This window comes from Pteropus medius, unplaced genomic scaffold (assembly GCF_902729225.1).
Source record: "Pteropus medius unplaced genomic scaffold, Ma_sr-lr_union100, whole genome shotgun sequence".
In the NCBI taxonomy this organism is placed as follows: Eukaryota; Metazoa; Chordata; class Mammalia; order Chiroptera; family Pteropodidae; genus Pteropus; species Pteropus medius.
In genome coordinates this window covers 2,554,826-2,578,857 of record NW_024342474.1, presented here as the reverse complement: position 1 = coordinate 2,578,857, position 24,032 = coordinate 2,554,826, and the positions used below count along the sequence as shown (strand labels likewise).

At 36.9% G+C, this 24,032-nt stretch overlaps 1 protein-coding gene and 1 long non-coding RNA gene across 3 annotated transcripts in view; one reads left to right on the top strand and one right to left on the bottom strand.

The window, feature by feature from the left end:
• LOC120604988 (uncharacterized) overlaps positions 1 to 23,871 on the bottom strand; it is a 254,697-nt gene extending 230,826 nt beyond the window's left edge. For both annotated transcript variants that reach the window (XR_005653476.1, XR_005653477.1), the window contains exons 1-2: positions 23,123 to 23,871; positions 21,535 to 21,629 (exon numbers count right to left, since the gene is read on the bottom strand). This is a non-coding gene — a long non-coding RNA (uncharacterized LOC120604988). The remainder of the gene's footprint in view (positions 1 to 21,534; positions 21,630 to 23,122) is intronic.
• The window catches only part of LRIG3 (leucine rich repeats and immunoglobulin like domains 3), a 44,832-nt gene continuing 43,265 nt past the window's right edge, over positions 22,466 to 24,032 (top strand). The window contains exon 1 of the mRNA XM_039865861.1: positions 22,466 to 22,974. Coding sequence (XP_039721795.1) covers positions 22,760 to 22,974 — 215 coding nt within the window. The 5' untranslated portion in view covers positions 22,466 to 22,759. The remainder of the gene's footprint in view (positions 22,975 to 24,032) is intronic.

Below are 24,032 nucleotides of genomic sequence, written 5' to 3'. Positions count from 1 at the left end.
GAAATGCCAAAGTGTATGCACGATAGCAATACCCACTGCAAATAAGGAACACATGTCACACACTGAACTTCTAACACACTGGTATTATTTCTAAGTTACTGGATTCAGCTTTTTAGAATAAGAAGGGTTTCCCCAACTGCTGAGCTATAATTTAAGCCTGTTCCTGCCCACATAATTGTTAAAGTTAGACCAAGCCATTCCTAATTGATACACTTTATTTATGTCTTGTCTTTGAAGGAATACCCTTAAATATAACATAGTCAGCAACGGGTATTTGTTTTGTTTAGTTGTGTTCTATCTCTATCATCAAAAAATATCATTTGAATGAAAGACAAAGATCTATAGAATAGAAAAGAACTTCCAATTGTGAAACAAAATGGCATCAACCCAACCTAAATAAGTAGGATTATTACCACAGAAAATAGTTGAAAAACTATCATGAGATTTAGATACCAATAGTGACACATCTTAATTTGTTTTACATGCTGCCACCCTTGAGAGTATAAATAAGGTTTGATAAGGCCTATAAGCTTTCCAAGTCTCTAATTTATTTGTCCCTTCAGTCCAACCACCTAACACTCTCTGAAGAGCTCAGATTTCCACTCTGGGAATCCCACATCATGTTTAATTCAATTGACACACGCAGAACCTCCTCTTCTAAGAAAACCTTAAAGGCTCAATTTCAAAAGAATCTTTTCATATGTTTTATATTTAAATCTATACGACTAGAACCAATCAAATTCTGGGACATATACCAGTTCTAAGATAGGTTTGTTGGGTTTTACTTTTATTTTTTATTACTTATGTTACTCAGGACACGGTACATTGTACCATGCAAATATTAAAGCTGAAGAAGTCCTTCAAACTAATTCTCTTGACAAAGGGGATAATTACAAAATAAAGCAATGATAGCTGCTTTATAAGACCACAGTTGAGAAAAGTGGAAATAGTATTTCATTTATTTGGCAGCCAGATCCTATCATAATGTAGGTAGCGAAACTTTCTAATAGACCCACATTAGATCATCCACAGTAATAAAGGATGAACCTACTATTTGAGGCCAAATACAATAAAGTATGGATACACTTTTAAAGAAAAGAAGGTGAAAAAACAAGCAAATAAAAAGACCCCCATGTTTGATGTAAAGTATAAACTGTAGGCCATAGGAGGAGGCACTAGATTTCAAGCCAGGAAGCCTCATTTGTAGTTCCCATTGTATTATCGATCAGCTCTATGACCCTGAACAAGTTCATTCCTCCAGATCTTAAGTTTTTTTTCCTTCATTCTGAAAATGAAGGTTTGGGGCAATATATGGAAAATGTGTAAGATGCTTAAAATATATGTAGATGAAATTAACTTTTTCTCTATGGCTGGCTCACAAATTAAAAACAAAAAACAAACAAACAAAAAAACCAAAAACCAAAAAACAGCTTTGTGAATTTTTATGAAATTTAGAGGAAATTTGGGGTAATTTGACTTAAGATATAAGCTCCATGGAATAGTCACTTTGGAGGCCTTGTGGCATCTCAGAAGATAGTCTCCACTGACAAAAGACTGAGAAGAAATAGACTATGATTTCAAAGTCAAAGGGCAGACAATCCAAACTTCAAGAGTTGATTAGTTATGGAGCTGCTCCTTACTTGGGTAACTTCAATAGCTCAAAAGTGAAGAGTGGTAGGAACTTATTAATTTGAAGATTGCTAATTATTTTTCTGGAACAATGACAGTCTAGTTGTAACACAGATTTAAGTTGGCATAGAGAGAGAGGGAGAGAACTATTGCTTTAATACACAAAGCACTTCTAGATGGTCTCCTCAGAGCAGTAGGTATCCCTATTCTTTTCAGGGCAACTCCACTCCCACTTCACCCCTAACACCTTCTCTAGGACCTATTATATCCATTATCTCCATATTGAAGTATTTTCAACCATTCTTTCTTCTCTGTCTCATTTTCTACATCCTAAAATCATGTCATGCATCTTTTCTCCAGTCAAAAGACTGAATATGATTGAATTCATAGGTGGGATATAAAATAGGAAAGAAAATGAACAAGCAAAACAAACAAACAAACAAATCCATAGATATAGACAACAGAATGGTGTTTACTAGAGGGGAAGGATGAAGGGGTTATGGAGGTCAAATATATATGGTGATGGAAAAAGACTAGACTTTGGGTGGTGAGCACACAATGAAGTACATAGATGTGTTTTATAAAGTTGTACACCTGAACTTTATATGTTAATAACCTATGTTACCCTCTCAATAAATTAATAAAATAAAATAAAATAAAATAAAATAAAATAAAATAAAATAAAATAAAATAAAATAAAATAAAATAAAGGACTCAACACCTTATATCTACCAACATTCTTAAGAGAATGCTTTGTCTCTGTTGTTGCCACTCCCTCCAACCCATTCACAACTGAACCCACTGCAGTTAGATTTTTGATCCTATGCCCGATCCAAAGTAGCAATGACTCACCCCACAGCCAAATCAGGGGCCACCTCTCAGTCCTTGTCCTGGTCCTCTCTGCAGTATTTGATGCATGGCCTACTCTTTCTGAGATACTGCACTCACTGCCATGTTTTTCACCATCTCCACACTGGTCTTTATCACTGGCTCTGACCTCACTCATGAGCCCCAATTAGATCTACCTGCTGACTGGCTGTTTCTCCCTGGATGTACGATAGACATTGAAATCAAAATCTAGATCCATGAATTTTTGCTAAATCTGCTAATCCTCTTTATTTCATTAATCACTCGGTGACACCAGCATTCATTCCGTCATTCAAACCAGTAGTTACCTGGGAGTCCTTATTTCCTTTCTTTATCACCTCTCTATCTCAGCTTTATACCTAAACAGGTTTAACTTTCATTATCTAAGCCCATTCACAATTTCCTCAATAACTCACAGAAGAAAAGTAGTACTCGCCTCTAAAATGAAATCCATGCCCCCAGTCTCACCTGTTCAAATCTAATCCTCCCATCTGAGTTTCTGAGTTGCTATTCTCACCTCATACATAAAACATCGGCATAAAAATACTTCAGCAAACCTAACAGCAAAAACAACATATTTTCTTCTCCAAAAATCTCCTCTTTCTCCTGCATTCAGTATTTGGGTTAATTTCAAAACTCGACAATGTCTAAATTGAATTCAATTATCTTCCTCTCAAACCTGCTCTTCTTCTTATCTTGGAAAACACATGTGACTCCAGAAAAACTAGGAATCATCTTCATTTTCACCTTCTTGATAATCAGTCACTTTCACAGGTCAAGAAAACCTGTTGATTATAAGCTTTAAATGTCTCTTTTAAATACATTTTTGCTTTTCTGTTTTGGTTTTCTATTTATTCATTCTTTTTATTATGAAATAATTTAACTACATTATTTAAAACTTGTAATTAGAGAAAGAAAAAAATCCCACCAATTTCACACAACCGTTTGTTAGCATTTGGTGTATTTTTTAAGACTGCTTTTAAAAACATAGCCATAATTACAGTGTATAAGCAACTTATATTCTGCATATGCCAATTAGTATTTTTATCATTTTTCTTCATGATGCTACACAGACCTTATGTTATCATCTTAAATGACTGTAGTAATTAACCTAGTACATGTTCCTACTGCACATTGATTTCACCGCTTCCCTAAAACGAATTCTTTTGGGACATCTTTATTCTGATAGCCTTTTTGAACCTCCACAGGCAGTTGGAAATTTCACAGGTAGTCATAAGGAAATGTCTAGCAAACAGATGGAATTTTTAAAGAATATTTTATTCAACTTATCTAAATAATATCAGGCAATATTTCTTATCAGAGCTTTCAAATTTACCATTAGTCACCCAGAGGGCATAGGTATTGTTACTAGATCCTCAAATCAAACCAATCGAGAATGTTAACATCAAATGAGCACCTAATCTGGTCTCACAGAAGAATCTCCCACACTGGGAGTCATTCAGTCTTTGCTTCCCCCAGAACCACAGTAAGGGGTTTAAAACATGAGCTCTGGAATCAGAGACCCAAGTTCAAAACCTAGCCCATTCATTCACTTAGCTTGGGACATAGATCCAATTAATTTAGGCTCCCTTGGCCTCAATTTCCATCTCATAACATGGTGACAATAATAGTAATTACTGTACAGTTTTGTCAGGAGGGTCAAGAGATGGTGTAAGATTTATGAAGTTCTTAGTCAAATGCCTAGCGTATCACAATCACTAAAAAGTATTTGCCATTATAACCTTTCTCAACTTTGAGAACTGAGAATGGATTCTGTCATTTGTGTTCTTATTGCTGTGGAGTGAATAAGCCTGAGCCTAACTCTCATTTTTCACTTTATTTACTAACACACTCGGGTTTTCCTGCCTGTCATATTCCTCCATCCTTCATCACTGAGAGACAGGAAACAGTCTGAGTGAACAGGAATTCCAATTTAGTCCACAGCTTACCATATCTGTGCTGTCCATCAGAGAGGGCTGCAGGCATTTTAACCACTTGACTCGCTTTTACGACGATGCATATTCTACAAAATTGACATTGAGTTTGGCTCCTCTTACACAGCTCTCATAAAGCAAAACATTCATTCACATTGTTTTGTTTAAGAAGTTATAAGAAGTTACTCTGAATTTTACCAAACTGAAAAAAAAAATGTTTAAAATGCTACAATCGAATGTATCCAGGCTTTTAGTTTATGTACATACCACTTTAGTCGCCTCTTATTTTGTCTTATTTTTTAAGGTAGCTGTGAAATACTGTTGTTAAATTTTCTAACGAATGAGTTCCTTGGCAGCATATCTCTGATATTCCATGTGTATTTATTTGATTCTTCTTTTCTCATTATTTACTTAGACTGACATAAGTGCAAGTAAATAAAACAAATTATAGTTAGAAGTGATCAACCTACCTCTCCCCGCTAGCTATCCTCCAAAATTGCAAAGACTCCCCCCTAGCCATCCTCCAAAATTGCAAAGACTAGCTACGTTGTTAGGAAAATCTAACTTTTCTTCTTAGGTAAAATATGCCAAAACCACAAGCAAATGAGGCACTATATACATGCTAGTTTGGTGATTTAGTAACTTAGTATGAAAATATTATAAAAAATGACAATTAACCTGCTTGATGAGTTTGAGAAAATTACTAGAGATTTTTCAGGTTTTCATAAAGAAGCAGTTTCCATTTCTTTAAAAATATTTTCTTTAAAAATATTTCCAAAGTTAATTTCTTCTAGTAGCTGTATATAGCCCCAAGCATTAAACAATCTAATTCAAAAGTCAAATAAGATTGAAATAGTATCTCCATAAAACACAATTAAAAATTTAAAAGCAATATTTCAAGTTTCACCTTGAAGATTTTATGTTTTGCTCTCAAGGCAATGAATATTTTTCAAATCCTAAAGTAATCCCCATTCATGTAGTTAAGACATGACTTTATTGTTCTTACTATTAAATGGGGAAGAAATAGTTTTGAGCCATTAAAGGTTGAATGTACCCAATAAAAATAAAAAAGGAATTTCAACTATTATCAGTGCAATTGTATAGGCAGTTGATTTAGATTATTCACTCTAAGCAGTGAGACTTCCTTCCTTTGCAAGGGCTCTCACTTTTCTTCCTTTATATCTACTCTGTATTTTATTTTAACTAAGTTTCCCACAGGAAAGAGAAGCTTAGAACTCAGAATTTAAATGCATGTAAACCCAGCTTTTACCCATTTATCTCCTGCAGATGGCTAGGAGTGAGATGTGTATGTTCAATTATCTTCTCTAAGGGTACCGCCCCAAATCATGGAAGTGTGAGATATGTTCTGTGACATCATAACTAGCTTTATTCAGTGAATTTCCCCTTTCAAAGTTATAGAGTGAAAAGAAAATGTATCAAAGTAAGGGCTAAAACAAATCCAGTTGTATTAGCCAATGTTTCTTTACAGTGACAAAGGAAAAGAGCAATACCAGCTAAGCCAAGCCAGGTGTTGACAGTGCCATGTGTAAAAACATTATTACAAGCAGATCAAGGTAATGTTAGAGAAAAAAACCTACCAATTACTTCTTTAAAAGGCACAATTTTCCTTATTACGTTTTGTGTTATTATATTTTTGATGTCATTTACTAAGTTTTTATGGTGTGCTATGCAATATAGTAAGCACACAAAAACACAACATTATGCCCTCAAACTGAAATAGATGTCATTACACCCATTTTACAGATTGGAAACTGAGCCTTAGAAACATGAATAATATTGCCAAAGATCTAGAGATTTAAACACACGTCCTTAACCACCATGGTAAATTGATCATGTTTCTTCTTACCTTTTCATGTTCTCAACAGTTACTCTTTGTGCCAGGTATTGGGTCATTATTCATTAAATTATATTAATATGAGCTATTCTTTTATTATTTTATGTCAAAATAAATACTGTTCAACTTTCCTTGAGAATTTTTACAACAGATTTTTGTTTTGCTTTTTTCTGTTTCATATTTTTCCAGTAAACATTTCTGGCTTAACCGTCCTTTTCATCACTTCTATCCAAGATCTTTACATTTGTACCTCAAAAAGTGACCACTGCTCCTTATACCTGGAGTACTCTAACAGTCTCTAACTGGTCAGCCTGATCTTTCTTTCCTCCTTTCTGGTCATTCTTGAATACCTCTACCAGAATAATCTTCCTAAAATATTACTTAACTGGATAACACATTATAGTTGAACTTATATTTTATTGTAAAATATCACATAGACAAAGCTATATAACATATGTGTTTAGCATGTAAAGAATAAAATGAAAGCCAAACACAATTATCTACCAACTGGATTAGGGAAGAGAACAGCCCCAGTATCTTAAAAGCTCTTGTGGGGCTTTCTCAAACCACATTCTGTCCCTCCCGCAAGAGGTGGACATTGTCCTGCATTTTGTTTTTATCATTCTATTGATTCTCAATTTAGTTTTACCACTTTGTTTGTAATTCTAAAGATGAGTTTTTAGTATTGCCTCTTAATCATTATTCAAATGGGTTCATACTGTGTATTCCCCTGTGATTTGCTCTTTTTTTTTCTCAAAAAACAGTTTTTGAGATGCATCCTTGTTACTGCCTCTAGCTGTGGCTCATTCATGTTGTCTGCTGTATAGTATTCCTTTGTATGAAAATTTCAAAATAAGTTTATCCATATTATTGGTGATATACATTTGAGATGACTCTAGTATTTTGTTACTATAAACATCTTGCTATGAGCATTCTTGCACAGGCCTGTGGAACTAGAGTTTCTCTCACAGTACATATGTAGGAATGGATTTTGCATAGACTCTTCTCATAGTAGATTAATTCCAAAATGTCTATACCCATTTATACTCCCATGTGATTACTCTTTCTTCTCCATCATAGGTCAGCAAACTATAGCCCATTGGCCAAATCAAGCCTGCTGCCCGTTTTGTATAAAAGGTTTATTAGAACACAGCCACCAATTGGTTACACATTATCTAAGGCAGCTTTTGTGATACAGTGGAAGAGTTGAGTTGTTTACAAGAGACCTATGACCTGCAAAGCCTAAAATATTTACTATCCTTTACAGAAAAAGTTTGCCAACCCCTATTTTACATCCTTGTAAACACCGGTATTTTCTGACTTTTAAAATCTTTGCCAATTTGGTGCATATAAAATATTTCATTGTGGTTTAACATGTAAATATACTAAGTTAAATTTGATTAATTACTAATGATGTTCATCATCTTTTCATATCTTCTGAGCTTTTCCTGTTTTCTCTTATGTGAAATGTTATTCATGACTTTTGCTGATTTTTCTATTAGCTTTTGTTGGGTTTTCCTACTTGAGGCCACAGGAGTTCTTTATACACACTAGTTAGCAGGAGTTCTTTATACACACTAGTTAGCAATCATTTTTCACGGACATATGTTGAAAATATTTTATCCCAGTCCTTGGCTTATCTTTTACTCTTTTCCTTTATGGTGTCTTTTGCTAAGCAGAAGTACTAACTTAAAAGTGTATTAAATATCTTAAGAGAAATGCTTCCAAACCCCAACACCAGAATATAAAGTTATTGTTATTTTGTTTCTTGAAATATTTGTTTTAATTATTGCATTTCACATTTAAGTCTTTAATCCACATGCAATTAATTTTTGTGTATGAGATGAGATAGGGCTCCAATTTCATTTTTTCCACAGGGATTATCACTTTTCTCAGTATCATTTATTACATTGTTCTTTCCTTGTCACTGATTTACAATGCCTGTTTTTTTCCACAAGTCAATTTCCAGGTACAAAAGGATCTGTGTCTAGGTTCTTTATTTTGGTGCTATTGGTCTAATTGTCTTTATGAAAATACACAGTTACAACATCTAGTTAGGTAAGTAGCACTACATTGATCACTGATCATCTCTGCTCTTGCATTTATATTTTAGAATTAGTTTATTCTAGTCCATAGAAAAAAAAGTTGGAATTACTTTGAATTTTTAGACAAAATTCAAGAAAATTCACTGCTTCACAATATAGGGTTTGAGAACATAGCATGTATATCTCCATTTATTTAGGACTTATTTAATATCTTATAATAAAATGTTACAGTTTTCTCCATAAAAGGTATGCATATTTTGAAAGGTTTTTTGTTGATTGTGATTAGTTACTGTTGTTGATTTGGGGCATATTAGAATGAATGTATTTTTCTGTTTTATTTTAATTATATTTCCTGATTGTTATAGGTACATGGATACAGAATTTAGTTTTGTATTATGATTACAGTATCGAACTTGTGAAGCTATCTTATTGACTTAACATTGGTTAGAAGCAATGATAGTGGTCATCACTGATTTGTCCTGGATTTAAAAAGAATGCCTCTTACACTTCTCACTGAGTATGATATTTACTGTATACTTCTGTGTACAATCTTTTTCAGGTTAAGAAAGTTTCTTTTTATTCCTAGCTTGCTAAGACCTTTATCAGGAATGAATGTTAAAACTTTTCAAACTTTTTCTACTGTATTTATTAAATTTTTTTCTCCTTTAATCTGTTAATGAAGTAAATTATATTGATTTTCTACTATTAAACCAATTTTGTATTACTAGGATAAACAAGGTAACATTAATTTTGAGCTTTCTTCTCATGAGAGTATTTAAGGCTACAAAAGTCATTCCAAAATTTGCTTTAGGTTCTACCCACAAGTTTTGTTATATAATATTTTTACCATTTAATTCTGAATAGTTATAATTTCCACTATTTTTTTATTTTATTTTATGAGTCTTTTGAAAATGTGTTTTTAAGTGTTTCAATATTTCTTCTTCCTAGTCTCCTACTTCATGGGATTGTGTTTAAAAAATATGAGCTGTCTGATATCAATCTTTTGACGTGTTGAGGGTATCTTTATGCTCTAAAATGTAGTCAATTTTCATAATGTCCCTTGTGTACTTGAAAAGAATATTTATTTTCCAATTGTGAAGTGTAATGTTTTCTGAATGTTAAAGAAATCATACTTGTTAACTATACTGTTCAAATCTTCTACAACCTTGCTAACATTTTTATCTGCTTCATCTATAAGGTGGACTACTACAATTTGAGATAATATTATAGGTGCATATAAGAATAGAACTATTATATCTTAGGGATGACTTGAAGTGTTCATCTCTAGGAATGCCTCTTGACTTTACGTTTACTTTTTCTGATAATAACACCAATTTTATTTTCTTTACTGAATGGTAAACAAACTTTTTCTGTCCTTTGATTTTAAATCTTTATCCAAACATTTTAAGTGTTTATCCTATGATCTGAATATAGCTGGATTTTTTTTTTTTGTATTTGTTTTAAAATCCAATCTGATTTTAACTGGAGAGTTCAGTTTTTTCACATTAATTTGATCAGTAATATACATGGATTATTTCTACATTCTTATGTGCTTTCCATTTTTTCTGTTTATCCTTTCTTTTTTTTAATCAAGGAAATGGGCATTATTGAAACTTTAAAAAAGAGAATGAAATTTAAATTATTTTGTACGTAGGTAAGATGTACTAATTGTGTAAGTAGGAAAAAACACATAGGGAAAAAGAAATTTTTAAATACAATCAAACTTTCTTTATCTATTACCTTCATGTATACCTATCCTTATTTTTATTATTTTTCATATGTTCAATTAGATTAGGTATAATGAGGTTTGGACACATATACAGTGTTGAAGTTTTCTGAGGAGGAAAATTACACTATAAAATAATGTTTAAGGAGATTTCCTTAACTTTATGGGATAGATTAAAGAGATTAACATCTACAATGCAAAATAAAGAGGCTGCTGTAGTTTTCTAAGCATAAGATAAAAGCATAGTTAAAGATGCATTTGAGCCCTTAGCATATACTTATCCTTGATAAATATGTCACTTAAAAAAAAAGCCAAAATAGTCACACTAAGTTTAAAAGCAAATCTTCATATGTCCACCATTATTAATGTAAGAAACTGTTTTAAGTCATAATTCAAGTATAAAATAAAGTTATTGAAACTTACCTCTTTATTGATATCATTAATCTCAGTTGTGTAAAATAAAAACCAGCCCATTTGCAACATCTTGACAAGTGATTGGAAGGTGAATTAGTTAATCAAAGCTCTGTTCATCTATGTCACCGAATTAAATTAGGGTGATAGTTTCGCTGAATTAACCAGTTGTTTAAATGTTGCATAAATGTAGTCCTAGTTTTAAAATTAAGAACTGGCAGCATTTCTTTTGAAGGTTGCCAAGTCTGGAACTATTAAAAGTTGTCCCATCCCAAGAACTTTCCACTTGTAGCTGTCAAAGATTTTTTTCTTAATTGAGCCCAAATAGCTTGATGTCTGAGCTACTTCCTGATTGCAAATCAAGTGTCTTTGGAAACTATTCTACATCTTCCAGGCCTGGAGGCCAATCCATGTTGCTCTTAAGATTTATGTACACACTAGTGAGGAAAGTAGAAGGGGATACCACAAGGACAAAAAGCACTGGGTAGTGAGGCAGGTGTTACTGAGTAGGGCATACCACAAGAGGAAACACGTCTTTTAAGGAGGCTGTCGTCATGAACAGTTTCTGTAAACTGTCAGGCTAGACTGCTTTGTTTTCACATTGAGAAGAGCTTTTAGAAAGGCATCAGATATCTTTTCCTTGTAGAATTCATCATCCTAGTCCTGAACACCCACACTGATCTGTTCCATGTTCAACAGCCTAGTTCTTCCAGTTTGGGGATCTGAGTAGTTCTCTGAAAATACCCGTATACCACTATTTAGACTGATACTTAGCATCATTTTCAATTTCCCATCTTAAGTTTCTTCCTTCTCATTTTATTCATTTCAACACACACACACACACACACACACACACACACACACATCTTTGAGCACATAAAATGTGCTAGGTATTAGGCACTTGGCTAGGTTTAAGCGAGATCATGATCAATAATTTAGAAATAATTTGTGCATTCTCAGAACTAATATATACATGAGCTCAGAACATGGATGGCAAAGGCATTATCCACATTCACTCTCGAGCTTTCATCCATTCTGGATTAAACATCCTTCCCCATACAACCTCAACCTAGGAGGCTTTATTTTTGCAATGACTCAAATAAATAGTCCTTCTGCAAAACGTGGCCAAACAAGATCCAGACAGATTTCGTGGGAAAAGGCTGCAATCTGCTCAGAGTCACATCACATCAGATCTTGGGCATACAGGTGAAGGACTCGGAATATAAGAAATGACTTCACTTTCTCTATGCAAAATACATCTGCTTATTTTTATTTGCTGGGTGCTGTTTTTCTTTTCCCATTTTGGGAAACTCTTTCTCTTCAATGGAAGTTCAATGGTGAATCATCGAGACCCCACAAGGAGAGAACTATGCTCCACGTCGGACACCTGTGGAGAGGGCCACCATGGCAGTTCCCAGCAAAGTGGGTCGCTGGGCACACAGCCATCCCCCGCAGGACGGCTCTGACCCAGGTTACAGTAATGCTAACGATCTGCTTTAATCCAACCAAAATAAGAGTAGGCAATCTTAAAGCTTTTAAAGAAAAAAAAAAAAATCTAGTTCTACCTTTGACCCAGGCTATTTTTCTTCAGATATTTAAAGTTCAAAGGCACTGTGTTTTCACTTTTATTTCAAACAAGAAAATCACCCTATTGTATTTGATTACCCTCTTATTTTAATTTGCAGACTTGCTTAATAATATAGCACGTGCTGGACCTTAGCCTAATATACCACGTGTATCATAAGATCAGAATCTTTTTTTTCTTACTTCTTAACCGGGAACTACATAAAATACTGACCTTGTGGGCAAATACCTTTTGCATCCATTTTTAATCATTATTATGTTACTAAAGAGTTGCAAGAGTGAGGTTTTAACATGGCTCCTGGGAGAATTATACCAGTCTTTATGGAACACATTGCTCACAGCTGTGGTGAAATAGCCATCACTAAAAATCACAGCACTTTTTATTCCACGTCAATGACATCATTGGTATAATTTAACTCTAATTCACATGTGGGAAGCACTTGTCTACCAATGTGAAATTATTCTGAAGTTGATTCTAAGGGGAGGGGAGGGACATAACAAAAAACAATTTTATGATTTTATTTCCATTAATCATTAGTGCTATTTTTCAAACATTTTGGATATTATCAGAAGCCATACTTCTATTATAGCAGATAGTTTTCAGATACTTCTTAAGGTTTTAATAGGAAGATACCTTTCCAAAAGACCATTGAACTGCCCGAGATTCCTCAGCTTTCAGTTATGCATGTTCTAAAGTGTTTGTTCCGTAAAGAAAGACTTTCTGTTTAGAAGTGTAACAATGAGGCAGTTAGTGTCTAAAATCTAAACTGAGAATCTGATGAGGAATCTGAAATTGTAATGAGAAGAATATCAATAACAGGTGGATTAATATGGGGTATTTCGGTTCTCATTAGTATAGAGTAGGAAAGAGAAAAACAAATGGAAAAGGTCTAGTATTAAATCTCAAGTGTTGTATCGCTGATACTGACTTGCTTCGTGAGAACTTGAATGTCACCCTATATCCTTTCTTTGGGAAAAATTCATTTTCTGATTATTTTATAGGATAAAATAAGCCCCAAATTGCTTTTTAGTTAACAAGAACTAGCCTTCTCCTTGACTTTGTTCATCCAAACAGGAGAAAATAAATCTGTTCCAATGGGAGAATATGATCAAGAAGGCCGAGGGGAGGACTAGGTGAGAGCACTCATCTGTAGGGGGCACATTCTGCTCAAGGGGAATATTTCTAACTAGAAACACAAAGCTTGTAATACCTATTCATTCAGACATTCAGCCCAGGTATGCAAACCTCTGATCATGTGACAGCTCTGGGATATGGATATTCAATGAGGTTTTATCAACTACTATGCCATGCCAGACATTGATCTAGGCATGGAGTTTCAGTGTTAAACAGGACCAACTTCCCACTCTGCCCAGGGGACTTACCTTCTGGTGGAGAACATAAGCAAAAAACAAATACATATGTGTGTGTGTGTGTGTGTGTGTGTGTGTACACACACATATGTATATATGTATGTGTATATATATACATGTGTATATATATAATTTCAGGTAGTGATAACACAAAGGAGAAAAATAAGTAGGATAAGTGACTAGAGATCTTCTGGGGGCAGGGAGAGGAGGGAGACCATTTTGAAGCTGTGGTAAGAAAAGTTTTTTTGAGAGATGACATTTGAGTAGAGACCTTAATGGGACAAGAATGAGCTAGGGGTGATCACGGAAGCACATTCTAGGCTGAATGACTAGCAACTGAAACTGTCCTCAGGTAAGAATAACCTTGGTACGTTCCAGAAATAAAAGGAAGTGGAGCAAGAGTGCTGTGGCCAGAGGGAGAGCAGTACAAGATAGAGCAGGGCAGAGGTAGACAAGGTTGGGGAAGGAAGCAAGGCCTGTGGGGCCTCTTAAGACAATGGTGAAAACTTGGAATTTTATTCCAAGTGTGAGAGAAACTGCAGAGAGATTTTGAGCAGGAGAGTAGAGGAATCTAGTTTATGTTTAAGGAAGAATATGGGTTGTTTTGTGGAGAACTGATTAGAGGAATTCAAGAGTGGCTTTTCCATGAGTCCAGGTGAAAGAAGGTGGAATAGGGTAGTGGGAGTGGAGGTGTTGAGACTCGGAGAAGCCACAGTTACTTCGAAAATAAAGCTGACAGGACTTGGTGATGTGGGAGGATTTTTAAAATTCTCTAACTTAAATCTCTTTTTGTTTTAAATATCAGAGTTTTAAGAAACTGCTCTTAATTTCAGATCTAGTCACATATAAAACATCTTAAAGTAACTACAGTTACCAAATATAAATTGCCTTAGGATATTTTAGTTATTTTTAATGGAGGCAAGCATGCTACATTTGAGTGACTTCATAAAAGTAGATTAAATTTTTCTCTTTTTTTGCCTAAGGCAAAACTTTTAGAAGAGCTTTTGTGACTGCAATCAGTATGTGCAAATTACGCATAATTTTGTTTCCAACATTCTCATCTTGGATCACAAGAAGTCAAGAATAATTACTAACAAGATGAAGAATTCTACCCTTACCCTGAGACATTTAGCATGTACTTTCATTAACACTATAGTAAAAGATTCCAAGTTACAAAGAAGAAAACGCAGTTCATCTCATTGTTCCCTTCACAAGCATATCAATTTCAATGAATAATCACCAACTTCAGGAAAATGCTCATCAACTTCCAATGCTATAGGGTATTTTTGGGACAGACCCATCAGCATTTAATGTCATTAATTATTCATGTTTCCCTTTAACTTCCTATGGTATACTTTCATTAGGTGAAATAAAGATTTTGTCCAAATTCTTGTTTTGAAGAAATATCTTGGCTGTTACAAAATTTACCACTGTATTAAATAAGTTAATGTTCTAGGACAAACTGTTCAAATAAGCTCTATTTTAAATAACATATTTAAGAAAGATCTGAAAAAAATTAACTTATATGAATTATTTTTGTATATAGATTCAAAATCATAGATGAGAGCTCTTAATGTGTGATAAATATTCAAGAAAAATCACAACTTTTAATACAGGGGAACTTGCATCTCTAGTACTTTCTCTTATAATACTGGAAAATATAGATTTTTATCAGTACCCTGGTTAGTTCATTTTCTTGATGTCTATTATATTACTCATAATAGAAATTATTCGTCTGGTAATGAATGGCTTAATAAGTATAAATTAAGATAATAAATGTTACTATCCTATAACTTGAATTGAGTCTCTGAATGTGAAGACATTCACTTGAGTATCACTGACAGGTCTAGGGCAGAGTCCTCTAAAGAAGGGTAGCTTCTAAGATGTTCCTGGAGCAATGGAATTGAAGGGTTGTCTTTTAAAAAAGATGACTTGGAAACTAAAATCTAAAACTAGCCAGTTTGGGACACTTTTAAAACACTTCAACTGTACAGGAGTTAGAAAAGCATAAAAATTAGCATTAGCTAATAAATCAAAAGCTAAAAGAAAATTCTGCTACCACATATAAAGTATCTCAATAGTTGAAATACAATCTCTAGAATTAACATATCATTTCTCTGGGCTTCTTGAATCGCATGTATCCCATCATGGTCTCACTGATTAGGTGTAGCCCTAGACAAAACTATAAAAAGAGCAAAGCCTGTTTCCCTTTCTGTATCTTTTTTTCCTTCTGATGACCAATGACCTAGGTTCTCCTGCAAGCCATATGGAATTTTATAGGACACTGATCCTAAGTGCCAATGATACCTTATGCAACACTCCTGGAGCAGGGGTGTAGCAACACTGCAGAACTTTAGGGAGGCAGTCATGCCTGAGAACACACAAGTAATCTCTAATGGTTAGATTCCAAGCACCACTCTGATACCTAGTGAGGGACATCTACCTTTTACAAATCAGAACCTGAAGAGACTGACTCATACACTTACATAAGACAAATCTTTTTTCTTAAACTTGGATCAATGAAGAGAGGAGGGAAAAAAGAGGGAAGGAAAGGAGAAAGAGTGACTACTGTCAATCACCATCAAGAATTACCAGGCAAGTTCCACACTTTCCTTATTTGTCCCAATCTACTGGCAGGAAACCCATTCTCTCGAGCATTAAGGAAGACTTTGTAAACCCCTGCTTCTTCTGACTAGTGGAAAGCAGTGTAGCAGAGTAGGTAAGTGAGTGCAATGTGGAGTCGGATTGACTGGGTTTGAATCCCAGCTCCACCACAGGCAAATTCCTTAGCATCTCCATACCTCAGTTTCCTTATCTGTTAACATGGGGTTGATACCTTACAGGGTGGTTGTAAGAAATGAATTAACACATATGACACATTTAGAGAATAGTAAGAATCGTTAGAGCTTGACAAATGTTGGAAATCATCATTTGCGGAGTTGCTGGAGTCACAGGAGTCTCTTACCTCCACTTCACCATATTCACTTATACAAGGCAAGTAAACAGAAAAGAGGCATTCCTGATCCTCATGAGGGTGTTGCATAGAGAAGAGTAGTACTTGTGAGAAAGTGTTAAAACAATTGCAATAATTTAATTTGCAAAGAAGAAAGCTAAAGAATGTTTCTGGTAATAGCTTCTCTTTTGTCAAGAGAAAGCAGAAACGCTCAAATGGCAGTAAGAGAGCAGGAGGAATTTATTATCTGGGCACTAAAGATGAATGCTCTGACTGAAAAAACTGGTCCTGCCTTAGGAGTGGAGGAGGCTGCCTGCTGCAGACATGGATGCGCCCAATGTTGAACCCAACTCTGTATAACCAAATGGTTCTTCGTTCTCTATTTGAAAATACTTAGCAGAAGAATACATAAACACTGTAGCTTGACAGTGATCTTTATGTTTAGGAACTGAAGCACAGTTTTTAATGCAGGGATCGTGATTTTGAGAATATTCATGATAAAGTCACCTTAATAATTTGATAGTCAAGCCTGGGTAAATATCAAACATGTAAGAAGATGGAACTATAAATAAAAGCAATAAATAACTCATTATGAGTACTCTCATGGTTTAGAAATGCAAATTAGTTCTTAGAATAGTATATAGGCCAACCATTCATCCAAGAAGAGAAAAATATTCTACCGAAAAGTTCCATGAGGGATACATGAGTCTTTTTAGTAATTGTGCCTAATGATTCTTTTTGATCTCATGACATAAATCACAACAAATTGTGTTATGCAGCAACTTTTTAAGATGGCATAATTAAATTCCTATTAAAAATCTCAGGATATGTATAGTATGCCATTGTAACACATAGATTATGGGTTTTATATTAAGGTTATAAAATGTTTGCTTTGCTTTCCATTTTAAAAAGTTATTTCTCTCATTTTACTCAGGGCCGATAGCAGAGGATTTACTTAATTCCAACATTCCATTGGTCAACAAGCCAGCAGCAGACTATTTCTGTACTTAACTGACTTTAATTGCCTGAATAATGAAAAGAAAACAGAAATCTGAGAGTTAAGTCATAAGAACTAGAATCTATGTGGGACTTTACAGTCATACAATACCACTGCGCAACAATATATCACTCTTCACCCCATTTTACAGATAAGTAAAATGAAGTATAGAGTTGTTCAGCAAGCCAAAGTCACAGTACTTATGACTTCACTGTCAGACTTCTGACCTCCGTGCATTCTCTATAACAAATTCTCGAGCATCTGGATTTCTGCCTTCCTGAGAGGGTTGGCTATTTTTTATGTGTTGAAATTCCCAGTGGAGTCTTAATATCGCTGCTGACTAGAGGGGGGAAAAATGAAGCAAGAACTGGGAAAAAAGAGAAAGTGTCCTGAGGTCCTGGAAGAGTTAAGAAACTGAAAACCATTAAAAGGATCTGTTGCTAGGGCAGGACACTCACTACCGAGGAGAATGTGGTGGAAGTCTCTGGTAGAAGTCCCAGATGCCCGCCCACCCCACCCTGCCTGCGGCCCCCAGCCTTCACTCATTCCCTACCCCACCTCAGGGCTCACAGCTCCCAGTAGCCCAGGCTACAGTAAGGTGATTCACATAACTCCTAGAGGGAAACTTGAGAAATGACTAAAATAAAAGATAGCATATGTTTAATTTTTAGTTAAGTGAATGTTCAGACAACATTTTCTCAATTCCAGTAATATCATACATTTGGCCAACTTGAGAAAACAGATGGGTGGCTATCTTCATCTTTCTAAATATTTTCTAAAGAGTTAAGACATGTTCATAGCAGGGGTTTTATAAAGTAATATTCTATTCTGTTCTCTAAGTGAAGCACTGCATTTGTGTGTGTGTGTGGAAAAAGGGGGTTATATATTTCTTCTAAAATGCCTTAATGAATGGTGAAAGATATGGTTAGGTTACAGAATACAGCAACATTTGCTTTTGGCATCATTATCTGGGGATTTTTGTGCTTTTTCCCCCCCTCTTTTGCCTTATCTCTTTTCCCTTTTCACAGTTCACACTTACACAAACTGTGTCATTCATTGCACAGATAAAGCAAGTACTGAGTGTTTAGCTTTCATTCTTGTCCTTGGATGTTAAAACTGACAGCTTAGCACCTCTATTACTTTTTATCGGTGAGTCATTGCCCTTGCCAGCACTCAAGATAAGAAAGTCTCACACTTGCCAGATGGAGAACAAAACAGGAAAACTGAAAAAAGCACTGGGGTTGGGTTATACTGACCATAAAATGGATGGTAGGAGACTGTTTTGAAAATGGGTGGGACTTGCCATTCAGCAAGACAAAATTATAAATGAGAAACTATCTGGATCTGATTTAGGTGATTACCATGGAGAGTCAATTTTCAGTTACCTGGTTAACCAGTATAAACCTCTGAAGGAGTAGGGAAATCCAACACTTCATCTCATTTTAATTCAAATGTTAAAAGACCTCTAGTCAAAATGAATTTGACTAAATCCTTATTTATGAGACATTAGCCACAAGAACTGAGAATCAATATTTGCTACTACTATATTGAGTGTGTGTGTGTGTGTGTGTGTGTGTGTGTACTTAGAAAAACTATATCAAGTGAGGATCGGAGAATTCTGTGACACATTAAGGCTTTCTGGGTCACAGGTATTCACTGATAAATTTTGGGAGATTGTACAGAATTTTATGTTCCTTTCTCCCTCTATTACAGACCATCTTTCTTGGCACTCTGCCTTCATTCCTATTATCAAAGTACAATAAAAGGAGATGCACAGGACTGTGAGGGACCTCAAAGACATTCGGTCTTCACCTGCTTAGGTAGATACCCAGTGGGAGTTCTACCCTGTGGCTCATGAAGGGATCAAGAAGTCTGTGAAAATATTATACTGATTTAAAGTTCCCAGGTGGGGCTAGTTCCTCTTTCTATTGACTGCATGGCTGAGGACATGTTGAGATGGAGAACAGCCATATTTAATGTGCGCTACATTCTTTCCATGTCATCCTAGTTTGCTCTCTCGACGACTTTGTGAAGTTCTCAGTAAGCATGAGCCACATCCATAGAATATGCTCAACTGATTGATTCCTAATCATGATTAAAGTGGAACAAGAATTTGAAGATGCTTGCAAAGCAATCTGTGTGAAGAAATCTCCTAGCTTTATAATTTCTTCCTAGTTTTTATAATTGTTTTGCCCATATCTAATTTAAAAGCATTTTGTTTAAGTGATTACCTTTAAAGAATCTTTCCCAATATTCAAATAAATTATCACAGAAATGTTGTTATTCTGGTTGCACTCATATTTACTTGGTTTATACAATATTTAATTTAATTGTGTGATTATAGATATAAACAAGTCTGGAACTACTATCAACATCCTACTGGTAAGAGCAAACGTGCAAAGCGTATACTAGGGAGTGGCTGGTAGCCTCTAGATTCAGCTAGTGATAGGTATTAGTCAAATCTAACAGAGGAAATAGGCAATGATAGCTAATGTAGTGAACTGATAAACAGGAATCAGATAAGTTTCTATTGCATTCCCAACTTACAGATGGAGAAACTGAGGTATTGAAAATTTAAGTAACTTAAATAACATCACATATCTGGTGAAACCCTTAAAGGATGTACAAGATATATGGTGATATAGAAATTCTAAGCATTGTCCAGGAAGTAGTTTAGTGAAAATGCCTATTATATTCCAGTGAATACCGTATGTCCTGGGAGTGCATTGGAGGAAGAGCTAAAACAGGACTCAGGGAAGCTTCTTCCAAAAGAGGGATGATTAACAGAAGTGCAAATCAACCAGGAAGAAGGTCAGAGAGTGATCCTGACTGAGAGATCAGTATGTGAAGGAGGGCCACAGGCAAAGAGCACAGCATGAGAAGAGAATTGCAAGCAGTTCCTAGAATAATAAATGAGTTCAAGAGGTAAGTAGAGGCCAAAAGCAGAAATGCTGCATATGTCACTCTAAAAAATTTAAACATTGCTCTAAGAACAATGGGGGTCTGTAAAAGTATTTAGGCAGTTGAGTCACAGGCTCAGATTCGAGCTTTTGGGGTAACATTTGACTGCACTATGAAGAAAGGACTAGAATGCCAAATAGGAAAGAGCTGATGGGGGTCTGAGTTTACATGATGTCAACGGAGACAGAAAAGAGATACATTTAGTTGCTAGCTTCATCGGGACTTGCTAATTGACTGAATGTACAGGTGGTGGTGAGAATGAGGAAATGCTAAGGGTGAATCAGGATTCTGGGGCAGTAGTCATCTGGACAGAGGGAGGTACCATTCCTTGAGATAGTGAACTCAGAGAAAAAAGAGTAGGTTCAGGGGAGTGAAATTTAATTCTAGACATGTTACATTTAAACACCCAATTTGAGATGATTTATGGATGGTTGAATATATGGGTCTAGAGTTTAGGAGAAAGATCTGGGCTATAAATATGGATGTGGTAAATATCAGCAAGTGGGTATAAAGGGAATCAAAGAAGATAAAATAACACAAGGAGAGTGTAGAACGGGGAAAGAAAATAAGCCAAGCCTCCCCCTAAATGGTAGCCTATCTATTTCTGACTGCTTCTGTCATGTGGGTGATGTGTCAATCAGCAAGCCACCATACTCATGCTACCATGCTTATACATAATGGCATGTGTATAATGGCATATTTCTTCTTTTTAAAAACTCCAATACACTAAGCCTGATTTCCCTTATATGAAATAGATGGGGGAGACTGAGCTGGAAAATTCATAGCATGACTGTAATGTGTCGTGACCACTCCCAAGAAGGCAAAATGATCATTCAAAATCAAGGTGCCATCATTATAAATATTTTCTAAATATACATCATCAAAAAAGGTGGTGGAGTTGATGCTAATGGTAGCTGGAAACAAGAGGATGGGCTATTATATGTGAAACAGAGTGCTTCGACTTCTAAGTAAGTCTTCTCTCCCCCATGAATGGGAGTGCTTATACAAGTGATCTGCTACAGTGGAAATCAGTGAGCATTAGAGTTGTAGTCTCAACTCCACAAGCTATCTCCATTCTTCAATAATGAACAGTTTAAATGGCCCCAAGGAATGCTTTGGCAGAGAGAATCCAAGAAACACTGAGTAAAGAAGTGGAAGCTTAAAATAAGCTTCCAGTTTGTGCCACAAACAGGTTAGTTACCTTCTCTGGTTCTATTTCGACAGGTAGAGGAGGAAGGCATTCCCAGATGATCGCTGATATCTCCATCTGTTCCAACATCCTGTGGCCCCAATCACCTGCAAAAGTAAGTCAAGGCACTGACTTCACTGGGAAATCCCGTATGCTGAACCCACCCCAGGCTGAAGAGGCAGGCAAGTACTTCTGGCCCCGTAGCATTCTCAAAGGGATTTGTCATCACTCAAAGCGAAGGTGGACCATGGTGCATACATTCATTTTTTCCTCCAACATCCTAGTAATATTTCATTTTGCTTTGAAATATTACTGTGAGTACTTTTATTTCTAGCTATTGTATGCAATCTATTATTGCCATTGCGGCTTATTAGAAAGTCATTTCTCATCATTTCCCCCTGGTTCTGTCCAGTGCACTACAGCTGGCTTCTAATACTATGACTTTTACATTTTATTGTTTTTATTTTTGGAGCCAACATGGAAAAACCAACCAATGTTAATGTTTTTTTTTTAACTGTTCTTTCGTTGAAACTATTGTTCCATCTGTGGATAGTAGGACAATTTATAGATTTTTAACATTTGAAATTGAAAGGTGTGCTGATAACAGCTATCTTAACTTTACTCCCCTTAAGTTCCCCTAAATACCTCCAACTCCAAGAGCTGTTCTAATATTTGCTCACTCCCTTTTTCTCTTCAAATCTATTTGATATATGTTTCCCAGAATGCAGTGGAGATTTCTGGCCCGGGAGGCTGGAAAATATAACTCCGAATTTCCTACAATTTCAGCTCCACTTTCTCCCCTGCTCCCGCCCGCGGCTAGAGCCTTGTTATTGTCACGTGGCCACGGGAGACGGGGACCTGGTTAGCCAATGGGTGCGTGTCGGCCACTGCACGCCCCGCCCCCCGACTTCGCAGAGCCGAGACTTGGCGCTCCGCCGCAGGGAGGCGGAGGAAAAGTTTCTTTTGCGGGCGAGAGGCGGTTTCAGCGCGCCGACGCTGCTCGTTCTGCAACTCTGCTGCAGCTGACCGTCCTTTTTGGTTTCCCTCACGCTTCTCCCGGGCATGAAAGGTCTTCGCTGCCGCGACTAAAAGAAAGGAATTTACCTGGGAGCGCGAGAGGAGGGCGCGCACACGCGGCCCGGAGCGCGGGCGTCCACTCTAGCTGGAAATTTGTGCCGGGCTCCGAGTGCGCGCCGGTTGCGGAGCGCAAGGCCGAGCGAGAGGCCGGAGGACCGCGATGGGCGCGCCAAAGTTCCGCGCGCCCGCGACGGCGCTGGGGCTGTTACTGTGCGCGGTGCTGGGGCGCGCAGGCCCGGTTGAGGACACCCGCAGTGGGGTCGCCGCCGAGCTCCCGTGCCCCGCTCCCTGCCGCTGCCTTGGGGAGCTGCTGGACTGCAGTCGCCAGCGGCTGGCGCGCCTTCCCGAGCCGCTCCCACCCTGGGTCGCTCGCCTGTAAGTATTCTTGAGGGCGGAGGGGGAACCGCGCGAGAATCCGGGGGTCCCTCGAGATTCTGGAGAGCCCCCCGGGGGTTTGGGCGCATAGCGCGCAGCAGCTTTTTCCAGGGCAAGCTCCTCCTGGCTTAGGCCTCGAACAACGCACCTTGGGGATGGATCCATCGGAACCTCAGTCTCCTCCCAGTGCCTTGAGGGCCACGCAGATGGGCCCTGGTTTGCGCCCCGCCTGGAGGCAGATAGGCGAGGGGAGAGTGCCACTGACAATTCCAGGGGGTAGAGTCTGCGTCCCGCTCCCGGAGCTTTCCAAAGGGATTCAGATGCGCGCCCCCGCCTCTCCTAGAGATGGCAACCTGCGGATTACTGGAGTTCGCAGTCCACCACACTGAGTGTATGAGTCTGTGGCTCAACTGAAGTTTCTAACTGCTTCAGGCCCTTTTTCCTGTTCCTAGCCAGCCGTTGAAGGCGCTCCTTTTATTTGGAAAACCCCCTCAACTGAGTTGGGGCACTGTCCAAGCTATGGTAGGCATCCTTTTGTTGTGCTTGATTTCACATTAGGAAACTCTATAAATCTTCCTCCTCGACCAAATCGTAACACATCCTCGTTCCAGCAAGAAGTTGCAAGACCGATCGATAGATACGGAAGGAAAGGCACTAGAGTTTTCAGATCCAAGGGCGTGATTTCTGTAGCTTCTCAGCCCGCCCAGACGGTTTAGGAGAGAGTGTTGGGAGCTGTTATGCAAGTTTTTTGGATGCTAGCTGTGAAGTCTGAAAACCTAAAATCACTGCCAACTGCGTGCAAGAACAAGGACGAAAATGTAGTTAGACTGGCTGATTCTTCCCAAATGTCATCTTATTTTCTCCCAGCCCTAGTTTTGTTAAAATTAGAGGACTCGTGTAAAATGTAAACAAATAATTGAAACTTGTTTCCTTTTTTTAAATAGTTATCTGTTGAAAAGAAACAAAAGTGCAGTTCATCTTTGATCCTTAGATTTGGGCCTAGCAGAATTGCAATGGAAATTCGAAGTTTTCAACCAATTCTAGTAGACTATCCTGAT